The sequence below is a fragment of the Coregonus clupeaformis genome, unplaced genomic scaffold (assembly GCF_020615455.1).
Source record: "Coregonus clupeaformis isolate EN_2021a unplaced genomic scaffold, ASM2061545v1 scaf0063, whole genome shotgun sequence".
NCBI classification, from domain to species: Eukaryota; Metazoa; Chordata; class Actinopteri; order Salmoniformes; family Salmonidae; genus Coregonus; species Coregonus clupeaformis.
The window spans coordinates 666,169-684,004 of record NW_025533518.1 but is presented as its reverse complement, the minus strand read 5'-3'; the positions used below and the strand labels follow the sequence as shown (position 1 = coordinate 684,004).

Here is a 17,836-nt window from a genome sequence, read left to right as displayed (position 1 = left end):
AGAGGAGGCTTGTAACAGAGTGTATATATAGAGAGAGAGCTTGTATCAGAGTGTATATATAGAGAGACTGGTAAAAGAGTGTATATATAGAGAGGACTTGTAACAGAGTGTATATATAGAGAGAGGCTTGTAACAGAGTGTATATATAGAGAGAGACTTGTAACAGAGTGTATATATAGAGAGAGGCTTGTAACAGAGTGTATATAGAGAGAGACTTGTAACAGAGTGTATAAGTATAGAGAGAGCTTGTAACAGAGTGTATATATAGAGAGAGGCTTGTAACAGAGTGTATATATAGAGAGAGGCTTGTAACAGAGTGTATATATAGAGAGAGACTTGTAACAGAGTGTATATATAGAGAGAGTTCAGATTATATAGAGAGACTTGTATCAGAGTGTATATATAGAGAGAGACTTGTATCAGAGTGTATATATAGAGAGAGGCTTGTAACAGAGTGTATATATAGAGAGAGAGACTTGTATCAGAGTGTATATATAGAGAGAGAGACTTGTAACAGAGTGTATATATAGAGAGAGGCTTGTAACAGAGTGTATATATAGAGAGAGAGGCTTGTAACAGAGTGTATATATAGAGAGAGGCTTGTAACAGAGTGTATATATAGAGAGAGGCTTGTAACAGAGTGTATATATAGAGAGAGACTTGTAACAGAGTGTATATATAGAGAGAGACTTGTAACAGAGTGTATATATATAGAGAGAGGCTTGTAACAGAGTGTATATATAGAGAGAGGCTTGTAACAGAGTGTATATATAGAGAGAGACTTGTATCAGAGTGTATATGTAGAGAGAGGCTTGTAACAGAGTGTATATATAGAGAGGCTTGTAACAGAGTGTATATATATAGAGAGGCTTGTAACAGAGTGTATATATAGAGAGAGGCTTGTAACAGAGTGTATATATAGAGGAAGACTTGTAACAGAGTGTATATATAGAGAGAGGCTTGTAACAGAGTGTATATATAGAGAGAGGCTTGTAACAGAGTGTATATATAGAGAGAGAGGCTTGTAACAGAGTGTATATATAGAGAGAGGCTTGTAACAGAGTGTATATATAGAGAGAGGCTTGTAACAGAGTGTATATATAGAGAGAGAGGCTTGTATCAGAGTGTATATATAGAGAGACGCTTGTAACAGAGTGTATATATAGAGAGAGGCTTGTAACAGAGTGTATATATAGAGAGAGGCTTGTAACAGAGTGTATATATAGAGAGAGGCTTGTAACAGAGTGTATATATAGAGAGGGGCTTGTAACAGAGTGTATATATAGAGAGGCTTGTAACAGAGTGTATATATAGAGAGGCTTGTAACAGAGTGTATATATAGAGAGGCTTGTAACAGAGTGTATATGTAGAGAGAGGCTTGTAACAGAGTGTATATGTAGAGAGAGGCTTGTAACAGAGTGTATATATAGAGAGAGACTGGTAACAGAGTGTATATATAGAGAGAGGCTTGTAACAGAGTGTATATATAGAGAGAGGCTTTTAACAGAGTGTATATATAGAGAGAGACTTGTAACAGAGTGTATATATATAGAGAGAGGCTTGTAACAGAGTGTATATATAGAGAGACTGGTAACAGAGTGTATATATAGAGAGAGACTTGTAACAGAGTGTATATATAGAGAGAGACTTGTATCAGAGTGTATATATAGAGAGACTGGTAAAGTGTATATATAAGAGAGGCTTGTAACAAGGAGTGTATATATATAGAGAGGCTTGTAACAGAGTGTATATATAGAGAGACTTGTAACAGAGTGTATATATAGAGAGAGACTTGTAACAGAGTGTATATATAGAGAGACTTGTAACAGAGTGTATATATAGAGAGAGGCTTGTAACAGAGTGTATATAAGAGAGGGAGAGGCTTGTAACAGAGTGTATATATAGGGTAGAGACTGTTTGTAACAGAGTGTATATATAGAGAGAGGCTTGTAACAGAGTGTATATATAAGAGAGGCTTGTATCAGAGTGTATATATAGAGAGAGGCTTGTAACAGAGTGTATATATAGAGAGAGGCTTGTAACAGAGTGTATATATAGAGAGAGACTTGTATCAGAGTGTATATGTAGAGAGAGGCTTGTAACAGAGTGTATATGTAGAGAGAGACTTGTAACAGAGTGTATATATAGAGAGAGGCTTGTAACAGAGTGTATATATATAGAGAGGCTTGTAACAGAGTGTATATATAGAGAGAGACTTGTAACAGAGTGTATATATAAGAGAAGGCTTGTAACAGAGTGTATATATAGAGAGAGGCTTGTAACAGAGTGTATATATAGAGGAGAAAGCTTGTAACAAGAGTGTATATATAGAGAGAGACTTGTATCAGAGTGTATATATAGAGAGAGGCTTGTAACAAGTGTATATATAGAGAGAGGCTTGTAACAGAGTGTATATATAGATAGGCTTGTAACAGAGTGTATATATAGAGAGAGACTTGTAACAGAGTGTATATATAGAGAGAGGCTTGTAACAGAGTGTATATATAGAGAGAGAGGCTTGTAACAGAGTGTATATATAGAGAGAGGCTTGTAACAGAGTGTATATATAGAGAGAGGCTTGTAACAGAGTGTATATATAGAGAGAGGCTTGTAACAGAGTGTATATATGAGAGAGACTTGTAACAGAGTGTATATATGAGAGAGGCTTGTAACAGAGTGTATATATAGAGACTGGTAAGCATAGTGTATATATAGAGAGAGGCTTGTAACAGAGTGTATATATAGAGAGAGACTTGTAACAGAGTGTATATATAGAGAGAGACTTGTAACAGAGTGTATATATAGAGAGACTTGTAACAGAGTGTATATATAGAGAGAGAGGCTTGTAACAGAGTGTATATATAGAGAGACTTGTAACAGAGTGTATATATAGAGAGAGAGGCTTGTAACAGAGTGTATATATAGAGAGAGGCTTGTAACAGAGTGTATATATAGAGAGAGAGGCTTGTAACAGAGTGTATATATAGAGAGAGGCTTGTAACAGAGTGTATATATAGAGAGACTTGTAACAGAGTGTATATATAGAGAGACTTGTAACAGAGTGTATATATAGAGAGAGAGGCTTGTAACAGAGTGTATATATAGAGAGAGGCTTGTAACAGAGTGTATATAGAGAGACTTGTAACAGAGTGTATATATAGAGAGAGGCTTGTAACAGAGTGTATATATAGAGAGAGGCTTGTAACAGAGTGTATATATAGAGAGAGGCTTGTAACAGAGTGTATATATAGAGAGAGGCTTGTAACAGAGTGTATATATAGAGAGAGGCTTGTAACAGAGTGTATATATAGAGAGAGACTTGTAACAGAGTGTATATATAGAGAGAGGCTTGTAACAGAGTGTATATATAGAGAGAGACTTGTAACAGAGTGTATATATAGAGAGAGCTTGTAACAGAGTGTATATATAGAGAGAGGCTTGTAACAGAGTGTATATATAGAGAGGCTTGTAACAGAGTGTATATATAGAGAGAGGCTTGTAACAGAGTGTATATATAGAGAGGCTTGTAACAGAGTGTATATATAGAGAGGCTTGTAACAGAGTGTATATATAGAGAGGCTTGTAACAGAGTGTATATATAGAGAGGCTTGTAACAGAGTGTATATGTAGAGAGAGGCTTGTAACTGTTGCTTTAACAGAGTGTATATGTAGAGAGGCTTGTAACAGAGTGTATATATAGAGAGACTGGTAACAAGAGTTATATATAGAGAGGCTTGTAACAGAGTGTATATATAGAGACTGGTAACAGAGTGTATATAGAGAGACTTGTGTATATGAGATTATATCAGAGTGTATATAGAGAGATACTGGTAAAAGAGTGTATATATAGAGAGAGCTTGTAACAGAGTGTATATATAGAGAGGCTTGTAACAGAGTGTATATATAGAGAGAGGCTTGTAACAGAGTGTATATATAGAGAGGCTTGTAACAGAGTGTATATATAGAGAGACTTGTACAGAGTGTATATATAGAGAGAGCTTGTAACAGAGTGTATATATAGAGAGAGGCTTGTAACAGAGTGTATATATAGAGAGAGCTTGTAACAGAGTGTATATATAGAGAGAGACTTGTAACAGAGTGTATATATAGAGAGAGACTTGTATCAGAGTGTATATATAGAGAGTTGTAACAGAGTGTATATATAGAGAGAGTAACAGAGTGTATATATATAGAGGCTTGTAACAGAGTGTATATATAGAGAGAGAGGCTTGTAACAGAGTGTATATATAGAGAGAGGCTTGTAACAGAGTGTATATATAGAGAGAGGCTTGTAACAGAGTGTATATAGAGAGAGGCTTGTAACAGAGTGTATATATAGAGAAGAGGCTTGTAACAGAGTGTATATATAGAGAGAGGCTTGTAACAGAGTGTATATATTAAATTATTTAGAGAGAGGCTTGTAACAGAGTGTATATATAGAGACTGTACATAGTATATATATAGGAGAGAGGCTTGGTAACAGAGTGTATATATAGAGAGGCTTGTAACAGAGTGTATATATAGAGAGGGCTTGTAACAGATGTATATATAGAGTAGTAGTGTATATAGAACTCAGAGTGTATATATAGAGAGACTTGTAACAGAGTGTATATATAGAGAGAAGCTTATAACAGAGTGTATATATAGAGAGAGACTTGTAACAGAGTGTATATATAGACTTGTAACAGAGTGTATATATAGAGAGAGACTTGTAACAGAGTGTATATATAGAGAGAGCTTGTAACAGAGTGTATATATAGAGAGAGGCTTGTAACAGAGTGTATATATAGAGAGAGCTTGTAACAGAGTGTATATATAGAGAGAGGCTTGTAACAGAGTGTATATATAGAGAGGCTTGTAACAGAGTGTATATATAGAGAGAGGCTTGTAACAGAGTGTATATATAGAGAGGGCTTGTAACAGAGTGTATATATAAGAGAGAGGCTTGTAACAGAGTGTATATATAGAGAGAGAGGCTTGTAACAGAGTGTATATATAGAGAGAGGCTTGTATACAGAGTGTATATATAAGGAGAGAGGCTTGTAACAGAGTGTATATATAGAGAGAGGCTTGTAACAGAGTGTATATATAGAGAGAGGGGCTTGTAAACAGAGTGTATATATAGAGAGAGGCTTGTAACAGAGTGTATATATAGAGAGAGACTTGTAACAGAGTGTATATATAGAGAGAGGCTTGTAACAGAGTGTATATATAGAGAGCGTAACAGAGTGTTATATAGAGCTTGTAACAGAGTGTATATATAGAGAGAGAGGCTTGTAACAGAGTGTATATATAGAGAGAGGCTTGTAACAGAGTGTATATATAGAGAGAGGCTTGTAACAGAGTGTATATATAGAGAGGCTTGTAACAGAGTGTATATATAGAGAGGCTTGTAACAGAGTGTATATATAGAGAGGCTTGTAACAGAGTGTATATATAGAGAGGCTTGTAACAGAGTGTATATGTAGAGAGAGGCTTGTAACAGAGTGTATATGTAGAGAGAGGCTTGTAACAGAGTGTATATATAGAGAGAGACTGTACCAGAGTGTATATATAGAGAGCTTTAACAGAGTTATATATGGGGGCTTTTAATTATATATAGAGAAGCTTTTAACAAGTGTATATATAGAGAGGGTTATAACAAGTGTATATATAGAGAGAGGCTTGTAACAGAGTGTATATATAGAGAGAGAGCTTTTTAACACAGTGTATATATGAGAGAGACTTGTAACAGAGTGTATATATAGAGAGAGGCTTGTAACAGAGTGTATATATAGAGAGACTTGTAACAGAGTGTATATATAGAGAGAGACTTGTAACAGAGTGTATATATAGAGAGAGACTTGTAACAGAGTGTATATATAGAGAGAGACTTGTAACAGAGTGTATATATAGAAGAGCTTGTAACAGAGTGTAATATATAGAGAGACTTGTAACAGAGTGTATATATATAGAGGGCTTGTAACAGAGTGTATATATAGAGAGGCTTGTAACAGAGTGTATATATAGAGAGAGGCTTGTAACAGAGTGTATATATAGAGAGAGGCTTGTAACAGAGTGTATATATAGAGAGAGACTTGTAACAGAGTGTATATAAGGAGAGGCTTGTAACAGAGTGTATATATAGAGAGAGGACTTGTAACAGAGTGTATATATAGAGAGACTTGTAACAGAGTGTATTATAGAGAGAGGCTTGTAACAGAGTGTATATATAGAGAGAGACTTGTAACAGAGTGTATATATAGAGAGAGAGACTTGTAACAGAGTGTATATATAGAGAGAGGCTTATAACAGAGTGTATATATAGAGAGAGACTTATAACAAGTGTATATAGAGAGAGGCTTTTACAGTGTATATATAGAGAAGCTTGTAACAGAGTGTATATATAGAGAGGCTGTAGACAGAGTGTATATATAGAGAGAGGCTTGTAACAGAGTGTATATATAGAGAGAGACTTGTCTATAAACAGAGTGTATATAGGAGGAGAGAGAGCTTGTAACAGAGTGTATACTTATAGAGAGAGACTTGTAACAGAGTGTATATAAGAGAGAGGCTTGTAACAGAGTGTATATATAGAGAGAGGCTTATAACAGAGTGTATACATAGAGAGAGACTTGTATCAGAGTGTATATAGAGAGAGAGGCTTGTAACACAGAGTGTATATATAGAGAGCTTGTAACAGAGTGTATATATAGAGAGAAGAGTGTATATATGAGCTAAAAGTGTATATATAGAAACATAACATAGAGTGTATATATAGAGAGCTTGTAACAGAGTGTATATATAGAGAAGGCTTGTAACAGAGTGTATATATAGAGAGAAAGTAACAGAGTGTATATATAGAGAGGCTTGTAACAGAGTGTATATATAGAGAGAGCTTGTAACAGAGTGTATATATAGGAGAGAGCTTGTAACAGAGTGTATATATAGAGAGCTTGTAACAGAGTGTATATATAGAGAGACTTGTAACAGAGTGTATATATATAGAGAGAGCTTGTAACAGAGTGTATATATAGGAAGGCTTGTAACAGAGTGTAATATATAGAGAGAGAGCTTGTAACAGAGTGTATATATAGAGAGAGGCTTGTAACAGAGTGTATATAGAGAGAGCTTGTAACAGAGTGTATATATAGAGAGAGACTTGTAACAGAGTGTATATATAGAGAGGCTTGTAACAGAGTGTATATATAGAGAGACTTGTAACAGAGTGTATATATAGAGAGAGAGGCTTGTAACAGAGTGTATATATAGAGAGAGACTTGTAACAGAGTGTATATAGAGAGACGTTGTAACAGAGTGTATATATAGAGAGAGGCTTGTAACAGAGTGTATATATAGAGAGACTTGTAACAGAGTGTATATATAGAGAGAGAGGCTTGTATCAGAGTGTATATATAGAGAGACTGGTAACAGAGTGTATATATAGAGAGAGACTTGTAACAGAGTGTATATATATAGAGAGGCTTGTAACAGAGGGTATATATAGAGAGAGGCTTGTAACAGAGTGTATATATAGAGAGAGAGGCTTGTAACAGAGTGTATATATAGAGAGAGGCTTGTAACAGAGGGTATATATAGAGAGAGACTTGTAACAGAGTGTATATATAGAGAGAGAGGCTTGTAACAGAGTGTATATATAGAGAGAGGCTTGTAACAGAGGGTATATATAGAGAGAGACTTGTAACAGAGTGTATATATAGAGAGAGAGGCTTGTAACAGAGTGTATATATAGAGAGACTTGTAACAGAGTGTATATATAGAGAGAGACTTGTAACAGAGTGTATATATAGAGAGAGAGGCTTGTAACAGAGTGTATATATAGAGAGACTTGTAACAGAGTGTATATATAGAGAGAGGCTTGTAACAGAGGGTATATATAGAGAGAGGCTTGTAACAGAGTGTATATATAGAGAGAGACTTGTAACAGAGTGTATATATAGAGAGACTTGTAACAGAGTGTATATATAGAGAGAGGCTTGTAACAGAGGGTATATATAGAGAGAGTGGATATTTGTTCTGGAGTTGGGAAGTTGGGAGATGCAGGGCCATGTCTGTTATAACTAACCATGGTACATATTAAATATACTGTATGAACTCCCCATCAAAAGGGTCTAAGTACATCCTTACATTCGTAATCACTTGATACCCTAGAAACTCATCATAACAATGGGGGAAATGAAAGGGGAAAGAATTGGGTTTTGGGATAAATGCTGAGGTTAAGACATGCGTAAGAGCTCATAGGTTTTGTTCTATGAGATAATATCAGTCAGGTAACATGACCTTTATGAATTATGAAGGCTTCTTTGTGCTTTATGTAGTTTTTTTGTTTTTTTATGACATGCTTCAGAATTCACAGTGCCGTTATCTGATGAAGATAGGTTTGTTCTAAGATCTCCTAAGCCTGTGTTTACCGCATACCTTATTTTCGGTGTTTATCAAAAAACTATTGATTTCACCGTAAGCTTTGTCCAATGAACCATGTCGGAGTTAGTGACATTACTATTACTCTCTATTGAGAGAAGATTTGAAATAGACAAGACGGATTACTTCAGAGAGTAATATTTTTTATTTTATTGTAATAATGAAGCATTTTCTAAATTCACATGCACCACCTGCAACCGGACATGGACGTTGCCACGGGCTTTAGTTCAACAGGCTGTTTTGAAACCTCTGCTTTAGCTTCGTTAACAAACTCCAAATGCAAGCTACATAAATCAATTATCCATTTCAAGCCAGTTTGACTTACCAAACGCCCGTAGCTAGGCCTATGATAGTAATTGTTGATTGATGCCTGATTGCTGGTGAGCTTGCAAAGCAAACAGTTAATATTCTGGATCACCAAATTGATGTTGTGGCTAGCAAGCTCACATCTAGCTAAGTTTAAAGTTAAGATATCCATAGCGTCATCATAGCTACTGTACCTCAGGTGGTATGTTGTAGTTACTGCTGTAGTTTTCAGATATCAGCTGGTCGAACAGCAGGTTGAGTTGTGTTTTCAGGCTGGCTGGGTCTCCGGCTCGCAGTGAGCGGAGCTTGGACGCGTAGTGGGAGAACTGCGCCGCCACGGAACCGATCTCCTCCCGGACCTCCGGAGCCAGCGGCGTGAACGGGACCGCATCTGGTGATAGCGTTACCGAGAGACCATCGTTAATACCGGCGAGGCTGGAAGACATCGGAGGACTAGAGCCTGGTGGCAACGTTGCTCTGGCAGCCATCTTTCAGGAAGAACTCTGCTGTAATGGCACATCCGGGGTCAAAGCGTGGGTTCCCTATTCTTCTTTGGGATTGGGTTGGCGAATCGCATCCAACTTTCAAGGTGCATAACCCGCCACCTACTGTTATGGAGTGTGAGGCCGGTCACGGCCGACCTGCATTAAATGATCTTCATTAGTCCTGTAACTCTAAGAAAGTGAAATAAGAGTGGTGGTTCCCTTATCCCATAGAAAATAAACCCAGAGCTGTATTATATAGGCTATTTTAAGTGGCTTTAGTAAATCCACCATATCTAATCTTGAAGAGTTTTCACAAATGTATATCCAGTGCACTGGTTACTATTTCTGTCTAATAATAATACGATTTTAAATACAGCACTTTTTATTATGAACAAGAATCTGTCGCTTTCAAATGTAGGGATCTGTCAGTTGATGGTTGATAGTGTTCCACAGCGTCAGATGTGTTGAGGCAGTTCAGAAAGGCAGTCAGGAACAGTAACTTGAGCTTAAGGAACATTGATGAGACAGGCAGGGAGATAGTAGACAGGCAGGGAGATAGTAGAAAGGCAGGGAGACAGTAGGCAGGCAGGGAGACAGTAGGCAGGCAGGGAGACAGTAGGCAGGCAGGGAGACAGTAGGCAGGCAGGGAGACAGTAGACAGGCAGGGAGACAGTAGACAGGCAGGGAGACAGTAGACAGGCAGGGAGACAGTAGACAGGCAGGGAGACAGTAGACAGGCAGGGAGACAGTAGACAGGCAGGGAGACAGTAGACAGGCAGGGAGACAGTAGACAGGCAGGGAGATAGTAGACAGGCAGGGAGATAGTAGACAGGCAGGGAGATAGTAGACAGGCAGGGAGATAGTAGGCAGGCAGGGAGACAGTAGGCAGGCAGGGAGACAGTAGGCAGGCAGGGAGACAGTAGGCAGGCAGGGAGACAGTAGGCAGGCAGGGAGACAGTAGGCAGGCAGGGAGATAGTAGGCAGGCAGGGAGATAGTAGGCAGGCAGGGAGATAGTAGGCAGGCAGGGAGATAGTGGACAGGCAGGGAGATAGTGGACAGGCAGGGAGATAGTAGGCAGGCAGGGAAATAGTAGGCAGGCAGGGAGACAGTGGACAGGCAGGGAGACAGTAGACAGGCAGGGAGACAGTAGACAGGCAGGGAGACAGTAGACAGGCAGGGAGATAGTAGACAGGCAGGGAGATAGTAGACAGGCAGGGAGATAGTAGACAGGCAGGGAGATAGTAGACAGGCAGGGAGATAGTAGACAGGCAGGGAGATAGTAGACAGGCAGGGAGATAGTAGACAGGCAGGGAGATAGTAGACAGGCAGGAGATAGCAGACAGGCGGTGAGATAGTAGACAGGCAGGAGATAGTAGACAGGCAGGGAGATAGCAGACAGGCAGGGAGATAGTAGACAGGCAGGGAGATAGTAGATAGCAGCAGGAGATAGTAGACAGGCAGGAGATAGTAGACAGGCAGGGAGATAGTAGACAGGCAGGAGATAGTAGACAGGCAGGAGATAGTAGACAGGCAGGAGATAGTAGACAGGCAGGGAGATAGTAGACAGGCAGGGAGATAGTAGACAGGCAGGAGATAGTAGACAGAGCAGGAGATAGTAGACAGGCAGGAGATAGTAGACAGGCAGGGAGATAGTAGGCAGGCAGGGAGACAGTAGACAGGCAGGGAGATAGTAGACAGAGCAGGAGATAGTAGACAGGCAGGAGATAGTAGGCAGGCAGGAGATAGTAGACAGGCAGGGAGATAGTAGACAGGCAGGGAGATAGTAGACAGGCAGGGAGATAGTAGACAGGCAGGGAGATAGTAGACAGGCAGGGAGATAGTAGACAGGCAGGGAGATAGTAGACAGGCAGGGAGATAGTAGACAGGCCCTATCTACACGTTGATATTTCAGTTGTTATGGGATCTACACCCTAACCACCTTACTTCTACTTGGGCCATCTCTCTCTCTCGACGTGAACCCTGGTGAATCTAATATCCCATCGTCGTATCAAGACTCCAGAGATGGTTTGTAATTCTTGATACAGGCTTTGGTGTACCCACAGGATGGATCATGAGTTGCCTGGCTCTTATCCTTGACCCCAGGCACAGCTTCTGAGATGACCTGAATCTCCACAGACAATCATAGGCAATATCAGTGTTCTATATCTTTGACATCAATGATGAGATGACGCCCCCAGTAAATCACTAGTCCATGTTCCTTTTAAATATAGTGTTGAACCATTCTTTATGAACCATATGGAAGCAACAGTCAAATAATTTTTTTATACATCGGGCAACAAATAATAAGTCATAGAAAATATTTAACATCAAAATCTCTACTCTGTCATCTTAAAGATGCTTCTCATGGAGTTGGCCTTCACACTGTAAAATATACACGGAGTCATCGACTGTGTCTCAAATGGCACCATATTCCCTATGGCTCTGGTCAATAGTAGTACACTACATAGGGAACAGGGTGTCATAGGGCTCTGGTCAATAGTAGTACACTACATAGGGAACAGGGTGTCATAGGGCTCTGGTCAATAGTAGTACACTACATAGGGAACAGGGTGTCATAGGGCTCTGGTCAATAGTAGTACACTACATAGGGAACAGGGTGTCATAGGGCTCTGGTCAATAGTAGTACACTACATAGGGAATAGGGTGTCATAGGGCTCTGGTCCAAAGTAGTACACTATATAGGGAATAGGGTGTCATAGGGCTCTGGTCAATAGTAGTACACTACATAGGGAACAGGGTGTCATAGGGCTCTGAGTCAATAGTAGTACACTACATAGGGAACAGGGTGTCATAGGGCTCTGGTCAATAGTAGTACACTACATAGGGAACAGGGTGTCATAGGGCTCTGGTCAATAGTAGTACACTACATAGGGAACAGGGTGTCATAGGGCTCTGGTCAATAGTAGTACACTACATAGGGAACAGGGTGTCATAGGGCTCTGGTCAATAGTAGTACACTACATAGGGAATAGGGTGTCATAGGGCTCTGGTCTAAAGTAGTACACTATATAGGGAATAGGGTGTCATAGGGCTCTGGTCAATAGTAGTACACTACATAGGGAACAGGGTGTCATAGGGCTCTGGTCAATAGTAGTACACTACATAGGGAACAGGGTGTCATAGGGCTCTGGTCAATAGTAGTACACTACATAGGGAATAGGGTGTCATAGGGCTCTGGTCAATAGTAGTACACTACATAGGGAATAGGGTGTCATTGGGATCTGGTCTAAAGTAGTACACTACATAGGGAACAGGGTGTCATAGGGCTCTGGTCAATAGTAGTACACTACATAGGGAATAGGGTGTCATAGGGCTCTGGTCAATAGTAGTACACTACATAGGGAATAGGGTGTCATAGCGCTCTGGTCAATAGTAGTACACTACATAGGGAACAGGGTGTCATAGGGCTCTGGTCTAAAGTAGTACACTACATAGGGAACAGGGTGTCATAGCGCTCTGGTCAATAGTAGTACACTACATAGGGAACAGGGTGTCATAGGGCTCTGGTCAATAGTAGTACACTACATAGGGAACAGGGTGTCATAGGGCTCTGGTCTAAAGTAGTGCACTACATAGGGAATAGGGTGTCATAGGGCTCTGGTCAATAGTAGTACACTACATAGGGAATAGGGTGTCATAGCGCTCTGGTCAATAGTAGTACACTACATAGGGAATAGGGTGTCATAGGGCTCTGGTCAATAGTAGTACACTACATAGGGAATAGGGTGTCATAGGGCTCTGGTCTAAAGTAGTACACTACATAGGGAATAGGGTGTCATAGGGCTCTGGTCAATAGTAGTACACTGCATAGGGAACAGGGTGTCATAGGGCTCTGGTCAATAGTAGTACACTACATAGGGAATAGGGTGTCATAGGGCTCTGGTCAATAGTAGTACACTACATAGGGAACAGGGTGTCTAGGGCTCTGGTCAATAGTAGTACACTACATAGGGAACAGGGTGTCATAGGGCTCTGGTCAATAGTAGTAAATTACATAGGAACAGGGTGTCATAGGGCTCTGGTCAATAGTAGTACACTACATAGGGAACAGGGTGTCATAGGGCTCTGGTCAATAGTAGTACACTACATAGGGAACAGGGTGTCATAGGGCTCTGGTCAATAGTAGTACACTACATAGGGAACAGGTGTCATAGGGCTCTTGGTCAATAGTAGTACACACATAGGAACAGGGTGTCATAGGCTCTGGTCAATAGTAGTACACTACATAGGGAATAGGGTGTCATTGGGATCTGGTCTAAAGTAGCACACTACATAGGAATAGGGTGTCATAGGCCTCTGGTCTAAAGTACACACCAATAGGAACAGGGTGTCATAGGGTCTCTAGTCAATAGTAGTACACACTACATAGGAACAGGGTGTCACAGGGCTCCTGGTCAATAGTAGTACACTACATAGGGAATAGGGTGTCATAGGGCTCTGGTCTAAAGTAGTACACTACATAGGGAACAGGGTGTCATAGGGCTCTGGTCAATAGTAGTACACTACATAGGGAATAGGGTGTCATTGGGATCTGGTCTAAAGTAGTACACTACATAGGGAATAGGGTGTCATAGGCCTCTGGTCTAAAGTAGTACACTACATAGGGAACAGGGTGTCATAGGGCTCTGGTCAATAGTAGTACACTACATAGGGAATAGGGTGTCATAGGGCTCTGGTCTAAAGTAGTACACTACATAGGGAATAGGGTGTCATTGGGCTCTGGTCTAAAGTAGTACACTACATAGGGAATAGGGTGTAGGGGGCCATTTGGGATACAACCCATCATGTTTATTATCCTGCAACATATACACACACCATGTAGACGGCCCATGCAGCACCGCCCAGACACATGAATGGAGAATCATCTACAACTCTTGAAGTCGTGTGTGTGGCCTCGGCCATCAGTATATCACAATCCAGGTGAGGAGCAGCGCCTGTCAGTGGAGGGGGGTGGGGGAGGGTTGTGGTGGGGAGAGAGAGGTGTGAGAGAGCGAGAGAGGTGCGGTGGGGAGAGAGAGAGGTGTGGTGTGGAGAGAACTCCCATATCTATTGTGTGAAATACAACAGTGTGCCATCACAGCAGCAATATTTGTGACCTGTTGCCACAAGAAAAGGGCAACCAGTGAAGAACAAACACCATTGTAAATACAACCCATATTTATGTTTATTTATTTTCCCATTTGTACATTGTTACAACACTGTATATAGACATAATTACATTTGAAACGTCTTTATTCTTTTGGAACTTCTGAGTGTAATGTTTACTGTTAATATTTATTTCACTTTTGTTTATCTAATTCACTTGCTTTGGCAATGTTAACATATGTTTCCCATGCCAATAAAGCCCTTAAATTAAAGAGAGAGCGAGAGAGAGAGTGAAAGGTGAGAGAGAGGGAGGTGTGGTGGTGGAGAGAGAGAGGTGTGGTGGTGGTGGAGAGAGAGAGAGAGAGAGAGGTGTGGTGGTGGTGGAGAGAGAGGTGTGGTGGTGGTGGAGAGAGGTGTGGTGGTGGTGGAGAGAGAGAGAGGTGTGGTGGTGGTGGAGAGAGAGGTGTGGTGGTGGAGAGAGAGAGAGAGGTGTGGTGGTGGTGGAGAGAGAGAGAGAGGTGTGGTGGTGGTGGAGAGAGAGGTGTGGTGGTGAGAGAGAGAGGTGGTGGTGGAGGAGAGAGGTGGGTGTGGTGGAGAGAGAGAGAGGTGTGGTGGTGGAGAGAGAGGTGTGGTGGTGGTGGTGGAGAGAGAGAGAGGTGTGGTGGTGGTGGAGAGAGAGGTGTGGTGGTGGAGAGAGAGGTGTGGTGGTGGTGGAGAGAGAGGTGTGGTGGTGGAGAGAGAGGTGTGGTGGTGGTGAGAGAGAGAGAGAGAGAGAGTGGTGGAGAGAGAGAGAGAGGTGGTGGTGGAGAGAGAGAGAGGTGGTGGTGGAGAGAGAGGTTGTGGTGGTGGAGAGAGAGAGAGTGGTGGTGGAGAGAGAGGTGTGGTGGTGAGAGAGAGGTGTGGTGAGTGGAGAGAGAGAGAGAGGTGTGGTGGAGAGAGAGAGAGAGGTGTGGTGAGAGAGAGAGAGAGGTGTGGTGGTGGTGGAGAGAGAGGTGTGGTGGTGGAGAGAGAGGTGTGGTGGTGGTGGAGAGAGAGAGAGAGAGAGGTGTGGTGGAGAGAGAGAGAGAGGTGTGGTGGTGAGAGAGAGAGAGGTGGGTGGTGGTGGAGAGAGAGAGAGGTGTGGTGGTGGAGAGAGAGAGTGAGGTGTGGTGGTGGGGAGAGAGAGAGAGGTGTAGTGAGAGAGAGAGAGGTGGTGGTGGAGAGAGAGGAGGTGGTGGTGGAGAGAGAGAGAGAGTGTAGGTGGGGGAGAGAGAGAGAGGTGTGGTGGTGGTGGAGAGAGAGAGAGGGTGTGGGTGGAGAGAGAGAGAGGTGTAGTGGTGGTGAGAGAGAGAGAGGTGTGGTGGTGGAGAGAGAGAGAGAGGTGTGGTGGTGGAGAGAGAGGTGTGGTGGTGGGGGAGAGAGGTGTGTGGTGGTGGAGAGAGAGGTGGTGGAGAGAGAGGTGGTGGTGGTGGAGAGAGAGAGGTGTGGTGGTGGAGAGAGAGAGAGAGGTGTGGTGGAGAGAGAGAGAGAGGTGTTGTGAGAGAGAGAGAGTGGTGGTGTGAGAGAGAGTGTGGAGAGAGAGGTGGTGGGGTGAGAGAGAGAGAGAAGGTGGTGGAGAGAGAGAGAGAGGTGTGGTGGAGAGAGAGAGGTGGGGTGGAGGAGAGAGAGAGGGGTGGTGGTGAGAGAGAGAGAGAGTGTGGTGGAGAGAGAGAGGTGTGGTGGTAGGAGAGAGAGAGGGTGGTGGTGGTGGTGAGAGAGAGAGGTGTGGTGGAGAGAGAGAGAGAGGTGGTGGAGAGAGAGAGAGTGTGGTGGTGGTGAGAGAGAGAGGTTGGTGGTGGTGGAGAGAGAGAGAGGTGTGGTGGTGGAGTGAGAGAGAGAGAGGTGGTGGTGGAGAGAGAAGGTGGTGGTGGAGAGAGAGAGAGAGAGGGTGTGGTGGGTGGAGAGAGAGAGAGAGGTTGGTAGAGAGAGAGAGGTGTGTGGTGGTGGGAGAGAGAGAGAGGGGTGGTGGTGGAGAGAGAGGTTGGTGGTGGAGAGAGAGGTGGTGGTGGTGGTGAGAGAGAGTGGTGGTGGTGGAGGAGAGAGAGAGGTGTGGTGGTGGAGAGAGAGAGAGAGAGGTGTGGTGGTGGAGAGAGAGAGAGAGGGGTGGTGGTGGTGGAGAGAGAGAGAGAGAGGTGTGGTGGTGAGAGAGAGAGAGGTGTGGTGGTGGTGAGAGAGAGAGAGAGGTGTGGTGGTGGTGGGGAGAGAGAGAGGTGTGGTGGTGGTGGAGAGAGAGAGAGGTTGGTGGTGGAGGAGAGAGAGAGGGGTGGGTGGGAGAGAGAGAGAGAGGTGTGGTGGTGGAGGGGAGAGAAGAGGTGTGGTGGTGGAGAGAGAGAGAGGTGTGGTGGTGGAGAGAGAGAGGTGGGTGAGAGAGAGTGTGGTGGTGGTGGAGAGAGAGAGAGTGTGGTGGTGAGAGGAAGGTGTGGTGGTGGAGAGAGAGAGAGGAGTGGTGGTGGTGGAGAGAGAGAGTGTGGGAGAGAGAGAGAGGTGGTGGTGGTGGAGAGAGAGGGTGGTGGTGGTGGGAGAGAGAGAGGAGGTGGTGGTGAGAGAGAGAGAGGTTGGAGAGAGAGAGAGAGGTGTGGTGGTGAGAGAGAGAGAGAGGTGTGGTGGTGGAGGGAGAGAGAGGTGTGGTGGTGAAGAGAGAGAGAGAGAGAGGTGGTGGAGGTGGAGAGAGAGAGAGGTGTGGTGGTGGTGGAGAGAGAGAGAGGTGTGGTGGAGAGAGAGAGAGGGGTGGTGGTGAGAGAGAGAGGGTGGTGGTGGAGAGAGAGAGAGAGGTGTGGTGGTGGAGGAGAGAGAGAGAGGTGTGGTGGTGGAGAGAGAGAGAGAGGTGTGGTGGTGGAGAGAGAGAGAGGTGTGGTGGTGGGGGAGAGAGAGAGAGAGTGGGTGGAGAGAGAGAGAGAGGTGTGGTGGTGGAGAGAGAGAGAGAGGGTGGTGAGGAGGTGTGGTGGTGGAGGAGAGAGAGAGGTGTGGTGGTGGAGAGAGAGAGAGGTGTGGTGGGTGGAGAGAGAGAGAGAGGTGGTGGTGGTGAGAGAGAGAGAGAGGTGTGGTGGTGGAGAGAGAGAGAGAGAGGTGTGGTGGTGGAGAGAGAGAGAGAGGTGGTGGTGGTGGAGAGAGAGAGAGAGTGTGGTGGTGGTGGGGAGAGAGGGGGTGTGGTGGTGGAGAGAGAGAGAGGGTGGTGGTGGTGGAGAGAGAGAGAGAGTGTGGTGGTGGTGGAGAGAGAGAGGTGTGGTGGTGGGGAGGAGAGTGGTGTGGAGAGGAGAGAGAGTGTGGTGGTGGTGAGAGAGAGAGAGGTGTGGTGGTGGTGGAGAGAGAGGTGTGGTGGTGGTGGAGAGAGAGAGGTGTGGTGGTGGAGAGAGAGAGAGGTGTGGTGGTGGTGGAGAGAGAGAGAGAGAGGTGTGGTGGTGGTGGAGAGAGAGAGGTGTTGGTGGTGGGAGAGAGAGGTGTGGTGGTGGGGAGAGAGAGAGAGTGGTGGTGGAGAGAGAGAGAGAGAGAGAGAGGTGTG

General features: G+C 43.4%; 1 protein-coding gene across 1 annotated transcript in view; it reads right to left on the bottom strand.

The window, feature by feature from the left end:
• The window catches only part of LOC121580080 (HEAT repeat-containing protein 6), a 116,745-nt gene extending 107,529 nt beyond the window's left edge, over nt 1–9,216 (bottom strand). Inside the window, exon 1 of the mRNA XM_045212904.1 lies at nt 8,922–9,216. Within this exon, the coding sequence (XP_045068839.1) occupies nt 8,922–9,215 (294 nt within the window). The 5' untranslated portion in view covers nt 9,216. The remainder of the gene's footprint in view (nt 1–8,921) is intronic.
• Between the last annotated feature and the right edge of the window lie 8,620 nt (nt 9,217–17,836).